The sequence below is a fragment of the Cucurbita moschata genome, unplaced genomic scaffold, assembly GCF_002738365.1.
Source record: "Cucurbita moschata cultivar Rifu unplaced genomic scaffold, Cmos_1.0 Cmo_Scf00013, whole genome shotgun sequence".
NCBI lineage: Eukaryota > Viridiplantae > Streptophyta > Magnoliopsida > Cucurbitales > Cucurbitaceae > Cucurbita > Cucurbita moschata.
This window is the reverse complement of record NW_019268529.1, coordinates 4532079-4555459: the sequence shown is the minus strand read 5'-3', so window position 1 is coordinate 4555459 and position 23381 is coordinate 4532079. Positions and strand designations below refer to the sequence as shown.

General features: G+C 35.9%; 4 protein-coding genes and 1 long non-coding RNA gene across 5 annotated transcripts; 4 read left to right on the top strand and 1 right to left on the bottom strand.

Moving 5' to 3' along the window:
* The first annotated feature begins 131 nt into the window (after window positions 1-131).
* Window positions 132-4669, top strand: LOC111451068 (probable beta-1,3-galactosyltransferase 2). Its single transcript, XM_023091330.1, has 11 exons — window positions 132-576; window positions 1138-1234; window positions 1336-1409; window positions 1483-1694; window positions 1814-1877; window positions 2729-2801; window positions 2905-3025; window positions 3107-3194; window positions 3268-3393; window positions 3488-3597; window positions 4236-4669. Exons 1-11 carry the CDS (start codon window positions 464-466, stop codon window positions 4382-4384), a joined length of 1227 nt encoding a protein of 408 aa, XP_022947098.1. The 5' UTR covers window positions 132-463; the 3' UTR covers window positions 4385-4669.
* A 123-nt stretch (window positions 4670-4792) lies between these two features.
* Window positions 4793-5695, bottom strand: LOC111451073. The gene is made up of 2 exons (XR_002711926.1): window positions 5409-5695; window positions 4793-5030 (listed from the first exon to the last, which is right to left on the bottom strand). It is a non-coding gene; the product is annotated as an uncharacterized LOC111451073 (long non-coding RNA).
* A 6939-nt stretch (window positions 5696-12634) lies between these two features.
* On the top strand, window positions 12635-14428 carry LOC111451831 (probable membrane metalloprotease ARASP2, chloroplastic). Its single transcript, XM_023092406.1, has one exon. It carries the CDS (start codon window positions 12870-12872, stop codon window positions 14196-14198), a length of 1329 nt encoding a protein of 442 aa, XP_022948174.1. The 5' UTR covers window positions 12635-12869; the 3' UTR covers window positions 14199-14428.
* A 1994-nt stretch (window positions 14429-16422) lies between these two features.
* Window positions 16423-20141, top strand: LOC111451706 (arogenate dehydratase/prephenate dehydratase 1, chloroplastic-like). The gene is made up of 11 exons (XM_023092224.1): window positions 16423-16925; window positions 17609-17676; window positions 17846-17938; window positions 18150-18350; window positions 18637-18717; window positions 18810-18905; window positions 19011-19088; window positions 19186-19275; window positions 19379-19446; window positions 19585-19666; window positions 19849-20141. The coding sequence occupies exons 1-11, from the start codon at window positions 16670-16672 to the stop codon at window positions 19903-19905; spliced, it is 1170 nt and encodes a 389-aa protein (XP_022947992.1). The 5' UTR covers window positions 16423-16669; the 3' UTR covers window positions 19906-20141.
* Window positions 20142-21015: 874 nt separating this feature from the next.
* LOC111451707 (B-cell receptor-associated protein 31-like) lies at window positions 21016-22692 on the top strand. Its single transcript, XM_023092225.1, has 2 exons — window positions 21016-21446; window positions 22151-22692. Exons 1-2 carry the CDS (start codon window positions 21164-21166, stop codon window positions 22507-22509), a joined length of 642 nt encoding a protein of 213 aa, XP_022947993.1. The 5' UTR covers window positions 21016-21163; the 3' UTR covers window positions 22510-22692.
* The last annotated feature ends 689 nt before the right edge of the window (window positions 22693-23381 follow it).

The following is a 23381-nucleotide window of genomic DNA, read 5'->3' as shown; positions in this document are numbered from 1 at the left end:
ATAACGGGAAAAGCGTCATTAGTAATTATAATTTTTAATTTTATACCCATCAAATTAACTTTAAAAGTCGGCATAAATTGGTAATTAATTTTTTTTAATTTTGATTAAAAAATAAGGTGTTTAATAAACTCAAGAGTGAGGACAGTTTGGTAATTTGGTAGTATCGAGAAAGATGACGGCATGGCAGTCTTCTCTCTTACCTCTCCTCTGCTCACTTCAACTTGCAGTCTCTGCAAATACAGTGTTCAGAGAGAGAGAGAGAGAGAGGCAAAGCTCGGTGATGAAGAAACGAACAAATGAGGAGTAGAGAGAAAGATAAACAAGGGGAGCGCCTTTATTCTGATTTCTGATACTTAACCCTTCTTCTCTATCTCTGTTTCAAATTCCTTTTGCTCACAGAAGCTCCAAGCATTTGGCGCTTTTCTTTGCTTGATTTCTTTTGCATCTTCTCTTGGAGGAAAAAATGTCTTGGAAAAGCAAGGCCGATCATCATTCTTCAACGAGTGTTGTAACTCAGAAATGGACTCTGTTCCTTTGCTTCGGGAGCTTTTTCTCTGGAATGCTCTTCACCAATAGGTTTGCGACTCGGATTATTTACTTCGAATTCCTGTTTCTGTTCTTCTTCTTTTTCCTTCTTGATTTCGTGGTTAATTTTCGATTCTGGGATTGTTATTGATGTGTGTTGATATTTTAAGTTGTTTTAAGTTCATTTTCTCTCCGATTTTGGGGAAAACGAAAAGGCTACCCCTCTCGATCATGATATTTGGGAATAACTATCTTCTTTTTATGACTACTTTACTCGGATGATCCAAAAGGAAGCATCTATGGAAATTTTGTTCTCTTCTTTTTCTTTTGGTTTCTCTCTCCTAATAATGAATGGAAGTTTGGTTGGTCTCATGTTTTCTTCTTTTTCCTCTTTCCTTCTGGGATTCAATAGCTTAGGATTTACTATTACTAGCAATTTCTAGACAATGTTTGCTATTATCACTGTATTTCTAGTACTTCTGGAAGCTCCTGTGTCTGTGTTCAATGAAATCATTTTGTACCAAGAACTTTCTCCCCCCCTGAAACTTAGCTGATTACCAAATCTAATTGTTTTGAGGAAGATGGTTATTGACAGAATGGAATTTCTTGCAGAATGTGGACCATTCCTGAACATAAAGGTATGGCACGAACAACGTCGGTGGAAGCTGAAGAATTGAAATTAGCTTCAGAGGGGTGTGGCCTCAAATCTGTATGCATCTCCAAATTTCTCTTACTTCTCCAGTGCTATAATGAACCTGCTAATGTAATTACTTTGGCATCCACATTGAATTCTTCTCTGGATTTCTGTAGTTACAGCAGCAGGAAGTCAAATTTTCATCTAAAGACATTTTTGGCAAGGTTTTCAAGACTCGTGATGCTGTACAGTAAGTGATTATGTTATTTTGTTGGACTGAATGCACTTTAACTATGACTAACCCACAAGGTGTTCTAATGCAGCACATTAGATAAGACAATTTCTAACTTAGAGATGGAATTAGCTGCTGCGAAGTCGGTACACGAATCGATCCAAAGCGGTTCTCCTTTATCAGAAGATTCAAAGCAGATAGATAGATCTGGAAGAAGAAAGTATTTAGTGGTTGTAGGAATCAATACTGCCTTTAGCAGCAGGAAAAGAAGAGATTCTGTTCGGGCTACCTGGATGCCTCAAGGTTCGGATTATTCGTTCTCATTATGTTAATCTGTTTTCTCATTTTAGTTGATCTCATACCATTCATATTACTTCCATTGAATTGTTGCTTCTGTTCTTGCATTTTGTCAAAAAAAAAAGGTGAAAAAAGAAGGAAGTTGGAAGAAGAAAAGGGCATCATTGTTCGCTTTGTCATTGGCCACAGGTCGCTTTCCTATCCTCCTCAAATTCCCTTAGATGTCAAGTTCGAATTAGGTGGCACTGAATAATGGCATGCTTAAGTATGCTTCATTGGTTTAAATACTTTACCTTCTTCTCAAGGAAATTACCATAGCTGAGTACCTTTATTCTGAATATTGATTTGCTGTAAAAGATTGTTTAAGAAGAGTAACAACTCAAGCCACCGCTACTAGATATTGTCTGCTTTATCCCGTTACGTATCGCTGTCAGCCTCACTGTTTTAAAACGCGTCTACTAGGAAGAGGTTTTCACACACTTATAAAAAATATTTTGTTCCCCTCTTCAACCGATGTGGCATCTCACAATTCACCTCCCTTGGGGACCCAGAGTCCTCATTGGTACACTGGTAGGAAGAGATTTTCACACACTTATAAAAAATGTTTTGCTCTCCTCTTCAATCGATGTGGCATCTCACAATCCACCTCCCTTGGGGACCCAGAGTCCTCATTGGTACACCGCCCGGTGTTTGGCTCTAATACCATTTGTAACAGTCCAAGCCCACTGCTAATAGATATTGTCCTCTTTAGCCCGTTACATATCGTCGTCAATCTCACGGTTTCAAAACACGTTTGTTAGGGAGAGGTTTTCACATTCTTATAAGAAATGTTTCGTTTCTCTCTCTAATGAATGTGGGATCTCACCAGAATTAACACTTAGCTCGCGTTTTCTTTCTTAATTGAGTTTAGACTACTTAGTTTCTTTTAATGGAAGTCAAGACTTGTGAACAACCCGAGTTTATTCTCTGATCTACGTAACATTATGCCTTTGAGTTGCTGAGACTCTTTACTTATTGAGAAAGTTCCCCTTCTTATATAGTGTCACTTCAGGAGGTATTCTTGACAGAGCTGTTGAAGCAGAAGATAAAAAGCATGGAGATCTCCTTAGGCTGGTAATGTATTGTACCTATCTTCCAAAGTTTCTTGAATTCCTCGTGTTTGAAGTTATAATAGAGTGATGATTATGTTACTCTTATTTACGTCATTTGTGAGCAGGACCATGTCGAAGGTTACCTCGAATTATCAGCAAAAACTAAAATATACTTTGCGACAGCCGTTGCTTTATGGGATGCAGACTTTTATGTGAAAGTCGATGACGATGTTCATGTTAATATTGGTATGCTAATTCTGAACGCAATGTAGAATATAAAGGAATGGAAATCAAGTTTCCTTGATGCATTTCGATCCTTTGGCTCAGGAACGCTCGGTGAAACATTAGTCAGACATCGAACGAAGCCACGAGTATACATCGGATGCATGAAATCTGGCCCTGTGCTTTCACAGAGGTGAGATACGTTCTCCTTTTGCTTCTCCCTTTATGATCAATGTTGAGCTAAAACTTGATCAACTATCATTCAGGGGAGTGAGATACCATGAGCCTGAATATTGGAAATTCGGAGAAGCTGGAAACAAGTATTTTCGTCATGCGACCGGACAACTTTATGCCATCTCAAAGGAGTTGGCTTCTTACATTTCAATAAACCAGTAATCTTCTACAGTTCATGTATTTGAGAGATGGTCTTTGGCTTTCTACATTTATGTATTTTCACAAATGCTCGTCTATTTTTCCTTATCTCAGACATCTTTTACACAAGTATGCTAACGAGGATGTCTCCTTGGGATCCTGGTTTATTGGACTCGATGTCGAACATATCGATGATCGGAGACTCTGCTGTGGCACTCCACCAGGTAATGTTTTCCCACAATTTTTTTTAACGACGTGCGAGAACAACGAACTTGTCCATGGAAGACAACTTTCAGTGAGGTCTATTTGGTACCCTACTAACCATTTTGCTGAGAATATTGGTTCAGAAGTCAAATCCAGTGTTTGTTGGCCCTCAGCTTCTTTCTATCCTTTCTTTCCCACTTAGAAAGATACTGCATACCATAATCATAATAGAATTTAATAGAATTAGAGCCGCAAATATTGACCAAAAATCAAGGTTACATTAACCAGCTAAGAATCTTGTACCGTAAATCTGACATCCTAGGGGAAAACAAATTGCCTTCGGGATCGTATTATTGAAAAACCAATTCAAATGGCTGATCAAGTTTGGTATGCAGTTGGCCTATCACTAAGACTGTGCTGATGTAGCATCAAACTCTACCTGCCATCTGTTAATGTGAAGCTATCATTGTTTGACTTGCAAATTGTAACCGTCCAAGCCCACCGCTAGCATATATTATACTCTTTAGGCTTTTTCCTTTCAGGTTTTCCCTCAAGGTTTTAAAATGCGTCAAATAGGGAGAGGTTTCCATACCCTTATAAAGAATGTTTCTTTCCCCTCTTCAACCGATGTGTGATCTCACACAAACTTCTTGTGCAGATTGCGAGTGGAAGGCTCAGGCGGGAAACATTTGCGTTGCTTCATTCGATTGGAGTTGCAGCGGGATTTGCAAGTCTGCGGAGAGGATTAAGGAAGTTCATCGACGGTGTGGAGAAGGCGAGAATGTACTATGGAGTGCCACTTTCTGAAATGCTGCTTGGACTTCTTCCATACTCGGAGCTGTTGTCTGTACTAGAAAGCTTGCTAATCTTGTACGAACCCAGAGACTTAAAATAACAGATCGAGAGAGAGAGAGAGAGCGCTGCACGAGCCACCTCCAATTTTTCTGAGGGTTGGCTAAATCAGCAGCTGAAACAGAAGAGTACACAAATTCTTTGTGGCTATGAGGGCCAATCTGTAAGTTAATAATTCCCTATTGTCATGAAGACATGATAATAAAAACAACCAAACGAGCAGACTTAAAAGGTAGTCAAGCATCAGTGTCTTCTTCGTTTCGAAAATTTGCTTATTCTAACTAGTATTGAAAGGGGGAGAAGAATTATAAACAGTATCAGTCCAGACTCTTCCACTGTCAGTAGATATTATCTGTTTTTTTCCGTTACGTATCGTTGTCAGCTTCACAGTTTTGAAACGTGTCTACTCGAAAGAAGTTGTACACTCTTAACAAGAATGTTTCGTTCGACGCAATGAAAAATGATAAATCAGGACGGCAAAAAAGATCAGCTTTGCCATAAAAAGGAAATTCTCCAAGTAAACAGTAGATTACATTCTGTTCTGGTTCTCTGCATTGCCAGCTCAAGGCAGAATGGTGGAACCAAAATTGGTAGCAGAAATCTGAAAGAAGAGAAGACATCACAAAACGACATGCTAAAACTCAGAATCTTTGTCTTTCAGCTTCTTAACCTTTCAGGCAAAGCAACCACAACGACAAGATCTTGATTCTTTCAGACATTCAAACACTGACAAAACAATGTCCATTTCATGTCACTCTCCCAAACAAAAACTAACCATGACAATGGTATTATAAACCTTATAAATTATAAGCAAAAAATACGACACGTGATATTGGCACGGCTCAATAAAAAAGAAGAACACAAGTTAAACAGAGCACTGCTTTCTTATTGAACCGAACCAACATCTCGTTCAAAAAAACTCCACCACACCACACCACGTTTATTCGAACCTCTTACCTCTTGACGAATAGAAACTTACCCATGAATATGGGAATTCTGAGTAGACAGAGACAGCGGAATTCCACCTGGAAAAGTTTGTCTCCTGCAAGACCACAATGTCTCAGTAACAACACAAAGAGACACTGCCTTCCTTTTTCTAGAGAGAGAGAGATAGAGAGAGAGAGATTCAAAGTGAGAGAAACAGAGGAAATGTTTAAGAAGGCAAAGGGAAGATCCAAATGGGTGAGTGAGTGCATTAACGAAGAAGCATTAAAGTCTCAAACAACCCAACAAGGAAGGAGGTTGGAATATTAATTAAAGAAGAAGAAGAGGGCCACACACACACACACACACACAAAAGCAAACAAACAACACAGAATCTTTCTACACACACACACACACACAGAGCATTGAATGAAGGCAATTTATAAATGATGGGCAGAGGGGGAAACGGAGAGGCTAAGGGATGTCTGGTTTGGCTCTGTTCATTCACCATTAATGCAATGCTCATTAAGCAAACAAACAACACAGAATCTTTCTTTTACTCTCTTTGGTTCCTACAACTTTCAACACCACCCGCTCTGTTTTTCTTTTGTAGCTAACGTGTGGTTTAAGCCATTGTAGCTAACGCCATTAATGGAGGGTTCTCCTTTTCATTGGAAGGTTGTTGCCAAATTTATTCCTGCTACTCCTAACTGGATCTGGAATTGACTCCAGACCCAGAAATGTCTCCTTTTCTTTACCCTTTTTCTCATTCTCTTCACAAACCCCTCCAACTTCACCCTCTCTTTTCTTTTATACCCTAAACTTTTCAATTTCAATCACATGCTGTTTATCTTCACGGTTGCTATACATGTATGATGAGCAGAGCCCAAATGATATGAACTGGGCCAACCCCATTTGACCAACACACAAATTTGTGATGTTTAATCACTTGCTAAACCATGATTAAGATGCGTTTACTCTTTTATATTTAGCCTTAATCCTCTCCTTTCTGTGTGGGTTCGGATATTAAAAAAGTTGATGTTTTAAGAAGCCCATCGAGACGCACTCGCTTCAAAGAAGTGAGGGTCCCTTAATGATGCCCGCTCGCCTGCTCGTTCTTTTGTGTCTCACACTTGAGCTCGAGAGGGCTATTGTAATAGTCCAAGTCCACCGCTAGCACATATTATCCATTTTGAGATGCATTTTAAAACTTTGAGGAGAAGTCCTTGGAAAGAAAGTCCAAATAGAACAATATCTGCTAATGTTCGGAGCGTGCTGAAAATGCATGCCCTGAGCATACATGTATAAAAGATGGGAAGAGGGAAGGATCAATATCTGTTCTTCTTGTTCGAGGGAAGGATTGTTGAAGATTATTGGGAGAGAAGTCTCACGTCAGCTAATTGGCCTTTTGGAGAAACCAAAAGCAAAGCTATGAAAGTTTATATTTAAAGTGGACAATATCATACTATCGTAGAAGTTCATGATCCATTACACTCCCTCCCCCATCAGCTGACTCTGTTTCATACCTTCAAATGCAAGCTTTCTGTATAGTTTAATTGACGAAAAACGAGTAGACTCATTTTCGTCATTCAAAAGTCTGCTGTAAAGAAAGGGAATTTATAGCAGTTCATGGTATGATACTTGTCAATCTGGTTCTCTGAAAAAATCTTGTCTACTTTTTTAGATTGATTGATGAGTTTGACAAAATGTAGGAAACCAAATAATTATCAGATGAGAAGATGGGTTTGAGAGAAAGTTAAGAAAAAATGGTCAGTGCTTAGAGACATGAATTTGTAGAGTCATTTGGAGACCTTTTTCTGGTACTGATTCTTGACCCATTTGATGCCTACTGAAGTTCCAGATTTCACTTTTTGAGCACCTACAGCTGCCACAGCCTTCGCCTTCACAAATCCAGCTGAAGCTGCTGCCTTTACCTCTGTCATCTTCTTGCTACTACTGCCATTGCCGCTCCCTTTCTTCGCCACCATCTTATCGTCGTCCTCGACTCCGTAATTGCCTGAACCCCACTGATCAGCCCAGCTTGGTGCTTTGCTTCCCATTTTCAACTATCATTTTCCAGAAATTTATCAAAAACAGCTTCATGTATTGAGTTATTAATTTTGATTAAGAACGTTGGGCAAGCATGGATGAATTGAGTTACAACGACATTGTTGGGAGCGAGTCCCGATTGGCTAATTTAGGGAACCATCATAATGAATTTATAAGTAAGGAATACATCTCCATTCGGATGAGACCTTTTGGGAAGTCAAAAAATAAAGTCACGAGAGCTTATGCTCAAAGTGGATAATAATATCATACGATTCTAGAGAGTCGTGGGAGGGAGATACAGACAAACAGAAAGGAAGGGAGACAACAATGGCCAACCTACCAAATCCTCAGAGGCAATCTTCACGAAGAAGAATTGAAAATTTGAACTTACATTATATCAAATTCGATGTATCTTAGCTTACGAATTTGTTCATTTTATAGTAAAAGCATTGCTCAAGCAATGACACCTGTAAACAAAATCACGAGTAAAATATAGACATAAATCCAAGTTTCTACAACTGGCTTTGGACAGTCTAAACAAAACAAAAACATTGTCCTACAAGAAAACTGGCTAAAACAGTGGGGAAAAGAAAAGTTGAAGAAGATCCTTCCAGGATAAAAGGTCTCATCCATCAGAAGATGAAATTTAGAGCATTGACGCCAAAACTTAAATCGGCAAAACACGGATTCAAATCATTTGCTCGATTCATCAACCAACCATGCATCAAAGCCCTCAAATCACGCTCAAGGTCGAAAAAGAAATCAGACACCATATTCAAATTAATCGAAAAGAACAAATGAAACTAGATGCACAAGGCGTATTCAACGATCGAATCAGATATACCTACAACTTCACTACACGGAACCGCCGACCAAAAATCAAGGAACAATCAACTAGAAAACTGAAGAAATCGAAACAAGGAAGCTGAAGATACATACGCAGATAGAATTCAAAAAAAGCGAGAAAGAACTGCGATTCGATTCGATTCGATTCGAGGGAGAGTGAAAATACCTTGAAATTCACGTTGAGGAGGTTGGTGAGAGTGGGGCCCTGCAGAGAAAGAGAGGGATTGAGAAACGGAGGGTTGAGGAAGAAGATGAAAATGAAGACTGTGCTGAAGAAAAATTGGTAATGGCGGTGGTGGTGGTGGTGGTGGGTAGAGAATCTCGTGGGGCCGTGGACTTTACGTTGGCTTCTAATTCCAAGCTGTTTATACTCCTTTACACGCACCTTCCGCGCCCTGCTTTGCTTCCTCTGTCGGTTACCGTTTATTTGCTCTACCTTTTTTTTATTATTATTATTCACCCTATTTTTTAAAAAAATAAATAATTAATGTGTTTACCCAAAATATATGAATATTCCAGTACTACCCCTTATTGATTCCGAGCGACGGAGGAGGTTAGGCTAGTCGAAAAATGGTTATCAGTTCAAGGACGCAAGATACCCTTACTTTTTTACGGTAAGAAGGGGTAGGGAAAAACCTTGAGTCAATGTTCAAGTACCGAGCGCCAAATAACTCGTGTCATACTCCCAAGAAAAGCTCAAATGTGTATGTACTCGAAACCGACACAAGTGAGTAGGTACATAATACACAGGAAGCTGAGACAACTCTTTCTAAGGAACTCGAACAAAATAACCCTAATTTGTGTAAATATAACAAACATGAATATAGCACGATTGTTATATATATATGTATTTTCAAATCATCATCTCTATATATCTTATATGTTTACTTATATTTATTATAATTAATAAACTAAATTATTATTTTTACTTATATTTATTATAAATATTTCTTTTAACTAAAAATGCCTATTATAATTTTTATACTTTTAATTTTATTTATTTCAACCCACGTTTAAAACGACTATATTTTTTTTTTCTTAATATCTTATTCAGCCTTTATGATTAAATTGCAATCAATTATTGAATAAATAATAAAATGTGCAAATTTAATAATTTTTTTAAAAAGAAATCAGTAAAAGAGATTTAAAGTTGAATTAAATTCATCATGCACCCAAATAGACAAAATAATAATAATAATAAATTAATTTAATATTTTAAAGTTCTCTAAATTTTTTAAATGATGACTATACATATATATATCATCTACAAGATAACCTAAATAAATAAAATAAAATAAATCTTTGTTTCAAAATCTTGATCAATCCAATTATTATAAAGTCATGATTTTGTCCAAAACCCATAAAAAATTAACATATTATAATATTAAATTAACACCAAATTTTTTGGATTAGTCTTTGTTTAATCTGTGCGCACGTTCAAATCCAAAAAATTAGTTGTTTGAGTAGAAATTTAAATTTTATATTGATATCAATTTAATAGGGAGGTGGTTCATAGGTTTATAATTAATATTTTTGAGCTATTAAAAATAAATTATATATATTTTTTTGCTATAAAATGGGTTAATTTACAGCTTTAGATTCCATAAATTAGGTACGCCTAATTATTGTGAAATCTAGGCTGTCTATTCCAACCTCTTCAACCCACCACGCAATTAATTTCTTCAATATCATAAATCAATCCATTATCTCAATTATTAACTTATATAATTATAAATTACTTTTTTTTTAAATTAATAAAAATTAAAATGTGTGTACTTTCAAACTTTTAAAAGAGTTTAAATTTTAAAAATTTCATTAATTCGCTTATAAATTTTTAAAAGTAATATTAATAACGAAGATAATCTATGAAGTGTGAATAGACAGTTTTCTCTCCTATATTAACGCGATAAAATTATTTTTAAATATAGTACTAACCCTCTTCCAAAATTAAAAATAAATATATATTTTTAGGATTTTTTATAAAATTTTAAGAGTATTTTAGAAATAAAATATTGTTTACGAGTATTTTTATTAATTTAATTAAATTAAAAATAAATAAATAAATAAATCTACGTAAATACAAAGACAGTTGGAGAGGGAAATAAATGCCGTGGACTTGTCTTCCAGTTTTTGTGTATAAAAGTTAACAAACTGGGCGAAGGAGAAGGGTATCCAGTTTCTCCCAATTCAAAAGAATAGTCTCGGAGGCCAGCGGCGATGTGACGGCCCGTGAAGATGCACGGCGGCGCGTAGAGAACGGTGGAATGAAATTAAAGAGGATTATGGCGGAAGATGAGTTTTGAAACTGGATGAAGGTATTGATGCGTCTCAATTTGAAAGACATGGCTAAATTTGTTATTATTGCTTTGCCGTGTGTTTTCTGATTGAGCCGCGTCAATATCTCGTCTCAAATTTTGCACCTCCGCCCGCTCTCACTCTCGGTAATTAATTCTCTTTCTAACCTAATTTTAATTTTTTTTAAAAAAATTAAATTTAATTTCTATTTGAGTCGGGTAACACTATTGAGCTAAATTACTACTCTGTTTGAACTCAATCGAACATGCTCGAGATTGTTAATGACTTTCAATCCGAATCAACTACAACAAAAATAATAGGTTTTGCATGCATGTGAGATAATTTTATGTAAATTTAATCTAGGGGAAGTTAGATTTCTGAACGCCACATGTTTTTTTAATTTAGGGTTTTGTTAAAAATTATTTTTTTTGTTTTGACATTTTTTGAACCGTTATAAATATTTTTAAAACGAGACTCGTAATTTAAGAATATTTTCAATCGTTTTAGTCTGTACAACGATGATTAATTAGGACGTAATTATAGAAATAATAATAATTTTGGGCATAAAAAATAATGAAATATTTAGGTTAAGTGTCAAATAATAAATGATTTAGTTACATTGGATTTTTCTCATCCTTTTTGGTACAATACTGAGAAGACTTGTTTAGATTATTCTTCCCTAAGAATAATTTGTGTCGGTCTTTTTTAAGAATAATTTTAATTTTAAATGCTATGATTAACAACTTGTGCTGTCACGTTTTATATAAAAATATTTTATTCATAAAAGATAAAAAGGCATTCTACTTATAATTTATAAATAATATAATTTATTTATATAAAATATTTTCATAAACTTTCTAAAAATAATTTAATTTCAATAAAAGTTTATGAAATTCTCCTAATTCAACCTAATTCTAACCTCTCTCTCTCTTTTTTTTTCCTTATTTATTTATTTTATTGTCTAGATATTTTGAGTATATATATTAGTGCGACATAATATTGATTTTTTTTTTGGTTTGTTTTATCGTTTTCTTAATTATTATAATTTTCTAAATTATGCAATTCTTCAAATTTAGTTTATTTTTCAATTCCCTTGTAATATGAGTTTATAGTTTAATTAATAAACAACATTTTTTTTTGTATATAATTATAAATATATATTCTTATAAATTCTTACTCATAATTTTAATATTCTACCGTATTTTTTTATTAGATCTTCATTATATTAATAAAAAAAATTATAATTCAATATTAGATATTGAAATAATTAATATTAATACTCGGTAAGCACTCTCTTGATAGGGACCAACTCCATAGAGACTTTGATCATCTAGCCTGTAAGCTTGTGATCAGTTTTCAAAAATAATAGTCAAGCAATCCGTATAAGTGGTTCTACAAAAGTTTATTTCATGTAACTTCTATCTTTCAATGCATGCAAAAGGTTTCATAATATTTCAAATCGGACATAGCCACCGCAGCAATCGAAGAACAAACAATACATACATACCTAATATTCACTAAGAACGTCTAATAAGAAAATCATCAGACTGAAACTGGTGAAAAGAGATGGACCGAGTAAACAATCGAACCAGTAAAAAAATCAAACTGAATTGAACTAATCACGACTCAAACTACTAAACCTGTTCGCAAACGAGATCGTTTCATTCTCGCTTGGTCCATGTCTCCGATGGCTAGTCTACTATTCCCTTCACGACGATTTACGATTGTGAGGGACAATAAAGGTGGTTATGCATAGGACCTAATGATAAAGTTAGTGAAACGAGAATGTGACAACCGTGCTACTACTGTTTACAGATGGAGGGAAAACAAATTACAGGGAGATATGAAATCAGAGAAAGAACAGCTTATCAGTGTCAGTTAAGTAGCATGATGACGACCGGACGTTAGTGAAAATCAATGGTGCAACCAAGACAAACAGAAGCTAGAAAGATATCGAGTGACGCAAATGGAAATCTCGAGGAAGGAGATGCAATCGAGCCGAGGAATGGTTGCACGGAGCTAGATTTTCTTATTTAATAATTTCAACACTAATTCAAATAAGTAGAAAGAATAATTATGAAATATGTTCCTTTATGTTAGGATCGCACGTTCATCATTAGACGGAGGCCTCAAATGCGCGCCTCAAAACACACACACACGCACACAAATGCGAGGGGGAAAAGAGGAAACACTTCTCTCGCTTCCCCTCCACAAATTTGAAAAAGGTGTTATCCAAAGCCTATGTCTTCTCCAATTCTTTCATCTTCGTCTATTTTCTCGCTAAATCTCTGTCAATCCTCACAGCCCTAAAGGAACTTTCAAAATCATGCTATTAAATCTGTCTTCCTCTTCTTGTTCTGTTATCAATCTACCCAATTCCAAGTCAAGAACCCATTTCTCCAAATCCCCTTCTTCTTCTTCTTCTTTCTTATCTCATTCTTTCAATTCGTCGGATCTTAGTTTCAAGAACAGACACCAAATCTTCTGGGAAAAGAGCAGAATCCCATGTCGGAGGAGTTGCGATTTCAGACCATGGGCTTTTGCCGGATTCGATATTGGAAGTGCTCCGTCGGTACTGGAGGCGACGGCGGTGTTGACAGCCATCATTGTTGTTCACGAGAGTGGTCACTTCCTCGCCGCTTGTCTTCAGGGCATCCATGTAAGTAAATTTGCAATAGGGTTTGGTCCAATTCTCGCAAAATTCAACAAAAACAATGTAGAATACTCCATTAGGGCATTTCCTCTCGGTGGATTTGTGGGTTTTCCTGATAATGATCCTGAGAGTGATATTCCAGCAGACGACGAAAATTTGCTTAAAAACAGACCGATATTGGATAGAGTGATAGTGATTTCTGCTGGTGTTGTTGCCAATATAATCTTTGCATATCTAATTATCTTAATTCAAGTATCATCGGTTGGTTTGCCTGTTCAAGAGCCATTTCCTGGTGTTCTAGTGCCTGAGGTTCTAACCCTTTCAGCTGCTTCCCGAGATGGGCTGCTTCCTGGGGATGTGATTCTTGCTGTTAATGCAAATGAACTGCCAAAATTGGCTTCTAAAGCTGTGTCTGAGCTCGTTGAAGCAATTAAAAGAAGCCCCAATAGAACTGTTCTTCTCAAAGTTGAAAGAGGGAAACAGTATCTTGAAATTGGGGTCACCCCAGATAAGAGTTTTGATGGAACAGGAAGAATTGGGGTTCAGCTTTCACCTAATGTAAAGATTTCAAAGGTTGTAGCCAAGAATTTTTTGGAGGCTTTTAGTTATTCTAAAAGGGAGTTTTTGGGTCTGTCATTTAAGGTTTTGGATAGCTTGAAACAGACATTTCTGAACTTCTCTCAGTCAGCTAGTAAGGTTTCTGGTCCTGTGGCCATTATTGCTGTTGGTGCAGAAGTGGCTAGGTCCAACATTGATGGGCTCTATCAATTTGCAGCTGTTCTTAACATTAATCTTGCTGTTATAAACCTTCTTCCCTTGCCAGCTTTGGATGGCGGTTCGTTGGCTTTGATCCTCATTGAAGCTGCAAGGGGAGGGAGAAAGCTGCCGTTAGAACTCGAGCAGCAAATCATGTCGTCTGGGATCATGCTCGTCGTACTTCTCGGGCTGTTCCTCATCATCAAAGACACGTTAAACCTTGAGTTTATAAAGGACTTGTTATGATAAGACAATGCTCAAGGAATGGATTCAGAGCAATCTCTGTTGAAACTGTAAATGCTTGTGTTGATGATTTAGTGTTAGTGTTGTAGTTTAGAGCTCTTAATGCTTTCATATTGTTGGTTTCAGCTGAGATAGAAAGAAAGAGATGATTTATAACCCTTATTCTTATCAGCTTTGTACTCCCTTCAAATCAACAGGTTAAATATACAGAGAACAGCTTGTTTATGTGTATACTTCATGTTGCTTGAATCCTTGTCTTTCTGTTGCAGCCTGCTGGTAGAAACAACCGATGTCTGTGCATCGAGCGTTCTTCAGCTGAAGATATAGCTGAGACTTCACATCGGTTTGAGAGGGGAATGAACCGTTCCTTGTAAGGGTATGTAAACCTCTCCCTCTCCCTAGTAGACATGTTTTAAAACTGTAAGGCTGATGGCGATATGTAACGGGCCAAAATAGACAAAATATCTATTAGCGGTGGGTTTGGGTTGTTACAAATGATATCAGAACTAGACATTAGACAAGGCCTCCATGGGGGTGGATGATGAGATCCCACATCGGTTTGAGAGGGGAACTAAATATTTCTTATAAGAGTGAAAACCTCTCCCTAGTAGGCGTGTTTTAACACCGTGAGGCTTATGGCGATACGTAATGACCAAAACTAACAATATCTACTAGCCGTAGGTTTGAGCTATTACAAAATTTGTGTCACGATCCTGCATTTTTTACCTTGCGACGTTGTGATCTTGACACGCGCACGACTAGCCTTAAGGAGAATTAAGCCCCATATATATTTTTCGCCTCGGCTTTGTGGCTTCGTCGGACCTTAGGCGAGGTTTGTCTTTGCCCATCGAACATCGCTGGTGCGGAATCTAAGCTTGTTCAACCACACACGCCGCCTGTGCGTGCATGTTCAATCGTCTGCGACACATCCGACTTGCCTCTACGTTAGGCCAAGTCATTCGGCTCGACCTTGGCTCTGCTCGGGTCAAGGTCTCTCAATGCAACGTCTCAAAATTTGTTGTTTCCTCCTAACATACTAGTCGAATTTTGTGTCTAATAAATCTTTAAATTTCAAGAGTGGTAATTTAAAAAAAAAATGTCAAATATTTTGAATGAGGTAAAATGACAGTCAAACCCGAACTTTCAAATAATAATAATAATAACATTTAAATGAAATGTCACGAACCTTATTATGTTTTTAGATAGACCACAAAAAATTAGGGGCTAAATATCATAATTAATAGAGGTAAAGTCTAAATTAAAATAATTATGAATTCTAAAGCATTTTGACTTTAGATTGATGTCATACAGTGTCATTGCTTGGGTTGGATCCACCAATTAGATTAATATCCTTATTTTTTTTTATTCTCTATAATAAATTATGACTTAGTCTAACGTGTTATTTATCTATTTATGTAATTTAACATTTAAATATTAAATATTAAATATTATAGTTTAGTTTAGAAAATTAGGTTTATCTTATCTTGCACTAAGTTATGTTTGCATAGATGAATATATGTTTTTATGCTTAAATTCTATTTTAGATTTAAAACAAAAACATTTATTAAACACGTATTTTTTTTTATCAATTATCTAATTTTTAAATTAGCCAATAAGTTTTTAACAGTTGTTTGCATTCTAAAAGTGTTAGAAAAATTCCTAAAATGTTAAATTTGAATTTAATAAATTTCTAAATATTAAAAGTATGAATATACATTGAATTTATAATTTTTTATGTAATAAATCTATAATACATAATTTATTTTTTAAATTAATAGATTCCTGTAAAAGTTAATCAATATTTTTTTTATTATAAAAATTAAAATAATTTCCCATCAAAGTAGAATATTCAGTTAATTAACAAAAATAGGATTTAAATCAAAATTTAGTATTATTCAAATATTTTACATTGAATTGAAATGATTACTTTTAAAAAAAAAATATATTTTAAAATAAAATAAAATAAAATAAAATAAAATAATAATAATAATAAATTCCTTACCAACCCGGTCGATTTGGATTGATACAATCCGTCCACTAAACAAAATTTGTTTTTTATTTGTTACATATATATATATATATATATATATGTCAACAAATCATGATAGGACAGCGATGGAGAATAGTCAACGCCTCTGAGGCGTAAAAGTCATCATAATCAACGGCTGCGGACGCATACCTCCATTTCCTCTGTTTTAAACCACGGTTCCTACATGAATGCAGTTTCATTGCCACCACGTATATAAAAAGCTTTTTCAAACTTCAAACAAACTCTCCCAACTTCGCCAAGCCGGTGAGGAAAAATGAAGAAGAGAGCAAAGGAAATTGAAGTCAATTCTACAGAGGAAACGTGTTGCTGAGATCAAGTTTGCTTCACCTACTAATTTCTTCCTGGATATTTTACATATTTGGTCTTCTTCTTCTTCTTCTTCAAGAAATTTCCTAACCGATTCCAAATCGGTACTCGAAATTTGATGATGAATTTTGCGAGCGGTATGGCGTTGGGGGATGCCTCGTCTTTGTGGAGTTTGATACCGAAGACGCCGCCGCCTGCGGTGGCGCTGAAGCTTGAATCTAGAGGTGGAGTTTTAGGATTGCCGGCTTCTCCGATGACTTGCTCCATTGAGGCGGAGAAGCCGCCGAATCGAACCACGGAGTTACAGCCGTCTGTTGAGCAGCCGGACGGCAATAGCGTTTGGAGATCGAATAAGGATATCGCGCCCTTTGCTAGTAAGTTTTGCGATTCAGATTGTTCAATGTGTGGAATGCTTTTGGTTTTGAATCAATAAACGTGGTTGTTTGATGTTGTATAAATCGTTTCTCTGCATCGATTCGTGATATGGAAGTTATCTATGATTGTATCAATATGCACAATAGGAGATACTTCCGAATCTGTAATAACATTTTCAGAAGACCGTTTCTTTTTAGTGAAATTTCAAAGAGTTCAGATAAAGATGTAGAATTACTATGGTTATTAGGATGCGAGTTTACATGAAGATCAATGGTTGAAATTATTGGGTAAAATCTCGCCCGAATCCAAATCAAAGAGGATTCAAACGTGTTTGGGAAAAATTTTTGGACCGATGTGAGAATGCGACCATTGGCATGAATAAATTACTCGAGCAACGGACATGGTGATTAGAATTAACAGAATCAGATGGTAACTGAAATGTATTTTTGTAAAACAATTCTTCAGGATCAAATAAACTTAAGCACACACTTTGAGTAACAGCAAGTTAATGCAACCACTCAGTTTCTTCAAGCTAGTCGATTTCTGCTTCCTTATCATCTGTCTTTTCATTTTAACCTGTCATGTTTTGGTCAATAGACGTAAGTTTAAACTGGCTAAACTGTTGCCAACATTTCCTTCATCTGTTAATGCATTTTTTTTCACTTTATATAAATGGTTGCAGGACCATTATCAGTGTCAAGTAAATCTGCTTATCCAGATGATAATAAGAAGGTTCGGATATCATTTAAGGTATGAGTTATATTATTGAATCTATGCCCTTTGCTCTTTTTTTACTGAGTTTCGACCTTTGTTTATCCAATATTTTTTCAGTTTCCAATCAGTTTTATCTTTTAGTAACCCATCAATCTATTTTGTAATTTTTATCTACTCTTTCTCATTTGTTGAGTTAACAATGCAGGGGTTGCCAGGGTCACATAGTGAGGATGCAGCACTTACAGCATACCCTAATTGTGAAAGTGTTCCTTGTAATGAGTTTGAAGATGCATTCAAGGTTTATTAGTCTATCTGCTAAAATAAAATAACATGTAGAACTGCTTTCCTTAGTGGGTTAACCTATTTCACTGTGATGTTTTGTTTTTTAAAGATCATATGTGATTATTGAAAATTGTAGACCACATTACTGGTCTTGATTTTACTTGCCTTCAATTCACTTAATTCAAGTCCTCCACTAATACTTTGTCATAATTTTTTTTTCTCGGCAGGCTGTTGAATTGTGGATAGCTGATAAAGCTGTTCTTCCGATTGAAAATTCATCAGGTGGGAGCATCCATCGCAATTATGATTTGCTCCTTCGGCACAGGCTACATATTGTTGGTGAAGTGCAGATAACCACCAACCTCTGCCTTCTAGCTCTGCCAGGTGTGAGAGCAGAACAGCTGAAACGTGTTCTTAGCCATCCACAGGTTTAAGTGTAGACTTTCATTCCATCCTTGTCTTATTTCTTTATAACTGCAGTCTCACGTGTTTAATTCACATGGTAGTCATTGTAATAGAATGTTCACGACACATGAGCCTCTAGCATTCAATCTTGCACCGTCCTCTAAAGAAGTTATTCCTGTTGTTTGCTCCGTTGCATCATATCCTTGAATTTGGGTATTATTATGAAAATGAAGTGAGTTTCTGGAAGTAAAAAGTACCGACGTGTTGTCATTAGAAAAATCAATGATATTTGAGTGTTGGTTTGGCCAGGCACTTTCTTTGAGCGAAAATGCGCTGAATAGGTTGGGTGTTGTCCGAGAAAATGTTGATGATACTGCTGGTGCAGCTCAGGTTCATATATGTTAGTTTAAATTCCAATTACAAACTTTCTTCTACTTGGTTTATTTTCTAAAACAGGCTTTCCATCTTGATTTTGTATCTAGTATGTAGCGTTGAACAACCTCAGGGATGCTGGAGTTGTGGCCGGTGCTCGTGCTGCAGAGTTATATGGTTTAAACATACTTGCAGAAGGAATCCAAGTAAATATTTTGCCTCTTTCTAGTTTTCTTTTGTTCTCATCTCATCTTAACATATGATTAATATACTTGGCCATCGCTTGTCTTAAATAAAATTATGTGCTTAAGGATGATTTAGGTAACGTGACTCGTTATCTGGTACTTGCAAGGGAACCAATCATTCCAAGAACTGATAGACCCTATAGAGTAAGCCACAATCTCATACGTGCTGATCACAATGCCTCATATCTGTTGAACTCGTAGCTTTATTAATCTTGGAAGTCAAATCTTCTATTCGTTGCAGACAAGCATTGTATTTACTTTGGATGAAGGACCTGGAGTCTTGTTCAAAGTCTTGGCGTTGTTTGCACTAAGAGATATAAATTTGACAAAGGTATATAGCTACATCAACCTGTTAATGAAATTTAATTTTCTCTAAAAGCTTTGTTTTGTATCATTTATCTCTAAACTGATAAGAATTCTGCACGCATGACTAGATTGAAAGTCGACCGCAAAGAAATTGCCCCTTACGAGTAGTGGATGACTCTAACATGGGTAGTGCCAAGTATGTATCATTATCATTGTCGTTTTGCAGTATACCTTTAGCAGACCTTGAAAGGTCTTCACTAATAGTTATTGCAGCACAATGTGTCTCAAATGTCTGTATGGATTGATGAATCCCTTCAATTTTTAACGTTTTCAGGTACTTTGACTACTTGTTCTACATTGATTTTGAAGCTTCTATGGCCGAACCACGTGCTCAGCTTGTCTTGGGGCATTTGCAGGTTTGTTGTTAAACGTTATGATCAATTCATTTAGTAGGCTTTGTGAATCAAATTAGTTTTGTGAGTACACATGAAAGAGTGTGTTAAGAATATCATAGGCTTTTGGGTATAATGAAACTTAACACAAATCATTTTTTCCATCGGAGGCTTCTCTTTTAATGTTGTGTTCTAACATTACATAGGAACATGCGACATTTTTACGGGTACTTGGTTGCTATCCCGTTGACGTTGCTCGTTAGAGTATGCATTTGGAGAATCAATGTTCTTCAAGTTCAGATCATTGGCCTAATAGAGTAGTTTGTTTCAAAACTCATATCTTCCATTGGAGGTCAAAAAGGTAACTTCCAATCAACTAGCATGTGGTGTGACCATAGGCTCGGTCCAATATAATAATGTTGATACTAATAGTAACAATACAGTGTATTTTTCTTCCTACTACATTTGACTCAGTTTTAGTAAATTTGTATTTATGAAATTTCAATCCTATTGGTATGTAGTTATGTTCCAAATAACAAAGCCCACATTATAAATTGATTTGTAGATCATGCTTGGTAAAATTTAAATGTTTTATGAATATTGGGTTTTTTTTTTTTTTTTAATGTGTAGCATAGAAAAGCGGAGCAATGACAAGTGTTTTTAAGTGAGTGTTATGTATTGATTTTTTTTCCTTTTTTCGTATTCGCAAGAGTGGTATTCCTCAAACGACTACATAATGAATGACTTTGGAAAGAAAGAAAAGATCCTTTTGGAACCCTATTTCCTCCGAATTCGAGATTTACTTTATGGATAATACGATCGAGATTTACTTTATGGATAATATGATATTTATTCGATTTATGTCTTCTTTTTTTACCAAATAAAATATCTTTAAAACATAACTCTAGCACTAAGGATAATACCGATTAAAAGACCATAATCTTTTTATTCTTAAAATATTTTAATGTTGTGTATGAGACATTTTTTACCGAAAATAATTATGTTGAGATCCAATGCTTGCCTTGCTAGACACAAACATCGACAAATTTTTTAGATTTCAAAATTTTTTTAAAATATCTTTATTAGTAAACAATTAAGTATGTTTGACTCACACTCCATCACGGTAGGTTATAATCTGTTTCATATAGAGTGGAGTATTTTTTTAAAATTTAGAGATATTATTGAAATTAAAAAAAGAAAAAAAAAAGTTATAAATTCAAAATAAAAATAGAAAGTTTATTTTGTGGTATTTTTATTAATTTAGAAAAGAAAAGAAAAGAAAAAATGAATTTACCGTCTCCGTTTAACTGCGGTGATTTTTTTTTTTCTCTCTCCTTCCCCGCCCGTTACGGGGGCCGTCCCTGCAAGCGAAACGTTGTAAGTGGTAAGAGAAGCGAAATTCGATTTTTTTACAGGTGTAGGGTACCTTTTGACGAACACTCCATTAAAGGTTCCACCGAAAACCACCATAAAGGTTCCCCGAAGCTACAACGCCCGCTTGCAGACTGACTCGCATCGAACATGATTCACCTTCTATTCACCTTAATCGCAGCCGAAATGGCTCTGATTTTGACTCTCCTCTTCAGGACGCCTCTGAGGAAGCTTGTGATTTTGAGTTTAGATCGTGTTAAGCGCGGTAAAGCCCCAATCGTTGTTCAAACAGTCGCCGGAACTGTCTTCGTTCTCCTTCTTTCTAGCGTCTATAGCATGGTTAAGATCCAGAATCGGATGACTGAGACCGGCGAGGTTAATCCTACGGATCAGGTCCTTATGTCCAATCACTTACTCGAAGCTTCTCTCATAGGTAATTAATCCCTTTCGAGTTTGTTTTTTCTTTGATCTTCGCTTTCTGGATAGAGTTATTACCGATGGAATTTGTACTTCTTCTGTCAATTTTACGGTGAATATGTTGTTCATGCTTAGGTTTTGGTTTTGGAATTATTGGCTTTACGAGTATCTGGAGATGAACAATTTTGGTCCCTGAGCTAGTTAGAACGGAGAGAATTGGACTTCTTTATTTCGATTTTGCTCCCTGATCTTGTTCGATTCAATGATTTTGATGTGACATTACTCGTTATCCTTATATTGAGCTGTTGTTCACTTCATGTGAGGCTTCCTTGTACATCATATATTACAAGGGGGTGTTTGCAAATGCGCTGGAATATCATTTCGAAGGGAAATTTATTCAGAAGCATTTCGGTGTTAATGGAGCATTTGAAGACAATATTGCTCAGAATACTTAGAGGTAAGTTAATAAGGAAAACCTGTATGAATCTAGAGTATAGGCCCTGGAGCTGGCAAAAAATTTGATGGCCTTTGAATTTTGAAGCCTAATTTTTCTGTTCTTATCTGATTTTTGTTGTTTGATAATCTAGATCATACAGTCGTTCCGAATTTCGACATATAAATCTTGTTTTGTAGCCATTTGCTTACATTTTTGCAGTTACTTCCCATCCTTCTGTTTGAGTAGCTCATATTAGATTTGAAAATAACATTTATGGCCTGCAGGGTTCTTGCTGTTTCTTGCACTGATGATTGATAGACTACATCATTACATCCGGGAGCTTCGTCTACTCCGGAAGACAATGGAGGTCGCAAAGAAGCGAATTCGAGCAACAGAGGATGCAAGTGCAGAGAAGCTTAAAGCCCTGGGAGAAGAGTCAACTACGTTGAGGAACACAATATCCAAACTGGAATCTGAAGTTGAGGCAAAAACAAAAGAAGCAAATGATGCAGAAACTGAAACAGATGCCCTGAGAAAGCAATCTGAGGAGTACCTCCTCGAGTATGATCGGTTATTGGAGGACAATCAAAATCTTCGGAATCAGCTGGAGTCGACCGACCATGGCTCTTCGAGGTCGTGCTAATCTTTTTCACATCATGTTGGAGGGCTAAGAAAAGGGTGCATTTTCGCTTCACTTAATCGGAAGGACTCGGGTTAGTCGGATCTGTATCAATGTGAAACGAAACTGAACTGGAAAATTGATGGAATGATGTTTTGAAAGCTTAGTTTATCATTGAAAGTGGGAGTTTAAGTTCACTTGGCGGAAGGGCTATTCTTCTGTGGAGGGTGGGTTAGCTTAACATATCCATGTTAATCGGTAGTTTTCTCAGTCGCCGGAGTCTTAGGCAGGCCATGGAGCTTCACCCAATTCAGCTGCACCATCATTCATTGTCACTGATGACTTGATCACCATCGTCCTAGCTTCGAACTCAAGGGCACTCGACTAGGTTCAGGATATCTACGTCGTCATGGCAGTACATTCGTCGATGGAAGCAGCATTGAAATACAAAGAACGATTTGACAATTCGAAGGTGTTAGAGAGCTGGGTGTCATGTTGGAACAAGCAAATTCCGGTTAAGGGTATTTTCGAAGTTTTTAAAAAAAGGTTCAAAGGTATTAATGAGACGTATCTAAAATTTAAGAGTATTTAATGGTCAATCTGGTGTTTGAAATTGAAAGATTATGAGAGATTTTCTTGGTTTAATTTCTAAAAAAAATAAATTCTTACGTAATTAAAATTATATAATTAATAAGTAATGTATTTTTATCTAAGTACTTGAATTTGGATGAATTTATGACAACCCCTACGCAATTAATAATTTATATATAAAGGAGCATTTATTAAATCTTCAAAAATAGCTTAATCTTGAGTTCAATTAATAAATTGTATTTAAACTGTTTTTTTTCTCTAATTTTTTTTTTATCCTCAAAACTTAAAAAAAAAAAAAAAAAAAA

Excerpts from the sequence above, each read along its gene's own strand:
- LOC111451068 (XM_023091330.1), top strand. The coding sequence starts at position 464 with ATGTCTTGGAAAAGCAAGGCCGATCATCATTCTTCAACGAGTGTTGTA. Across the intron at positions 3,195-3,267 it reads GGCCCTGTGCTTTCACAGAG|GGGAGTGAGATACCATGAGC; the intron begins GTGAGATACGTT and ends ACTATCATTCAG. Across the intron at positions 3,598-4,235 it reads CTGCTGTGGCACTCCACCAG|ATTGCGAGTGGAAGGCTCAG; the intron begins GTAATGTTTTCC and ends CTTCTTGTGCAG.
- LOC111451831 (XM_023092406.1), top strand. The coding sequence starts at position 12,870 with ATGCTATTAAATCTGTCTTCCTCTTCTTGTTCTGTTATCAATCTACCC.
- LOC111451706 (XM_023092224.1), top strand. The coding sequence starts at position 16,670 with ATGATGAATTTTGCGAGCGGTATGGCGTTGGGGGATGCCTCGTCTTTG. Across the intron at positions 17,677-17,845 it reads AGGTTCGGATATCATTTAAG|GGGTTGCCAGGGTCACATAG; the intron begins GTATGAGTTATA and ends TTAACAATGCAG. Across the intron at positions 17,939-18,149 it reads AGTTTGAAGATGCATTCAAG|GCTGTTGAATTGTGGATAGC; the intron begins GTTTATTAGTCT and ends TTTTCTCGGCAG.
- LOC111451707 (XM_023092225.1), top strand. The coding sequence starts at position 21,164 with ATGATTCACCTTCTATTCACCTTAATCGCAGCCGAAATGGCTCTGATT. Across the intron at positions 21,447-22,150 it reads ACTCGAAGCTTCTCTCATAG|GGTTCTTGCTGTTTCTTGCA; the intron begins GTAATTAATCCC and ends TATGGCCTGCAG.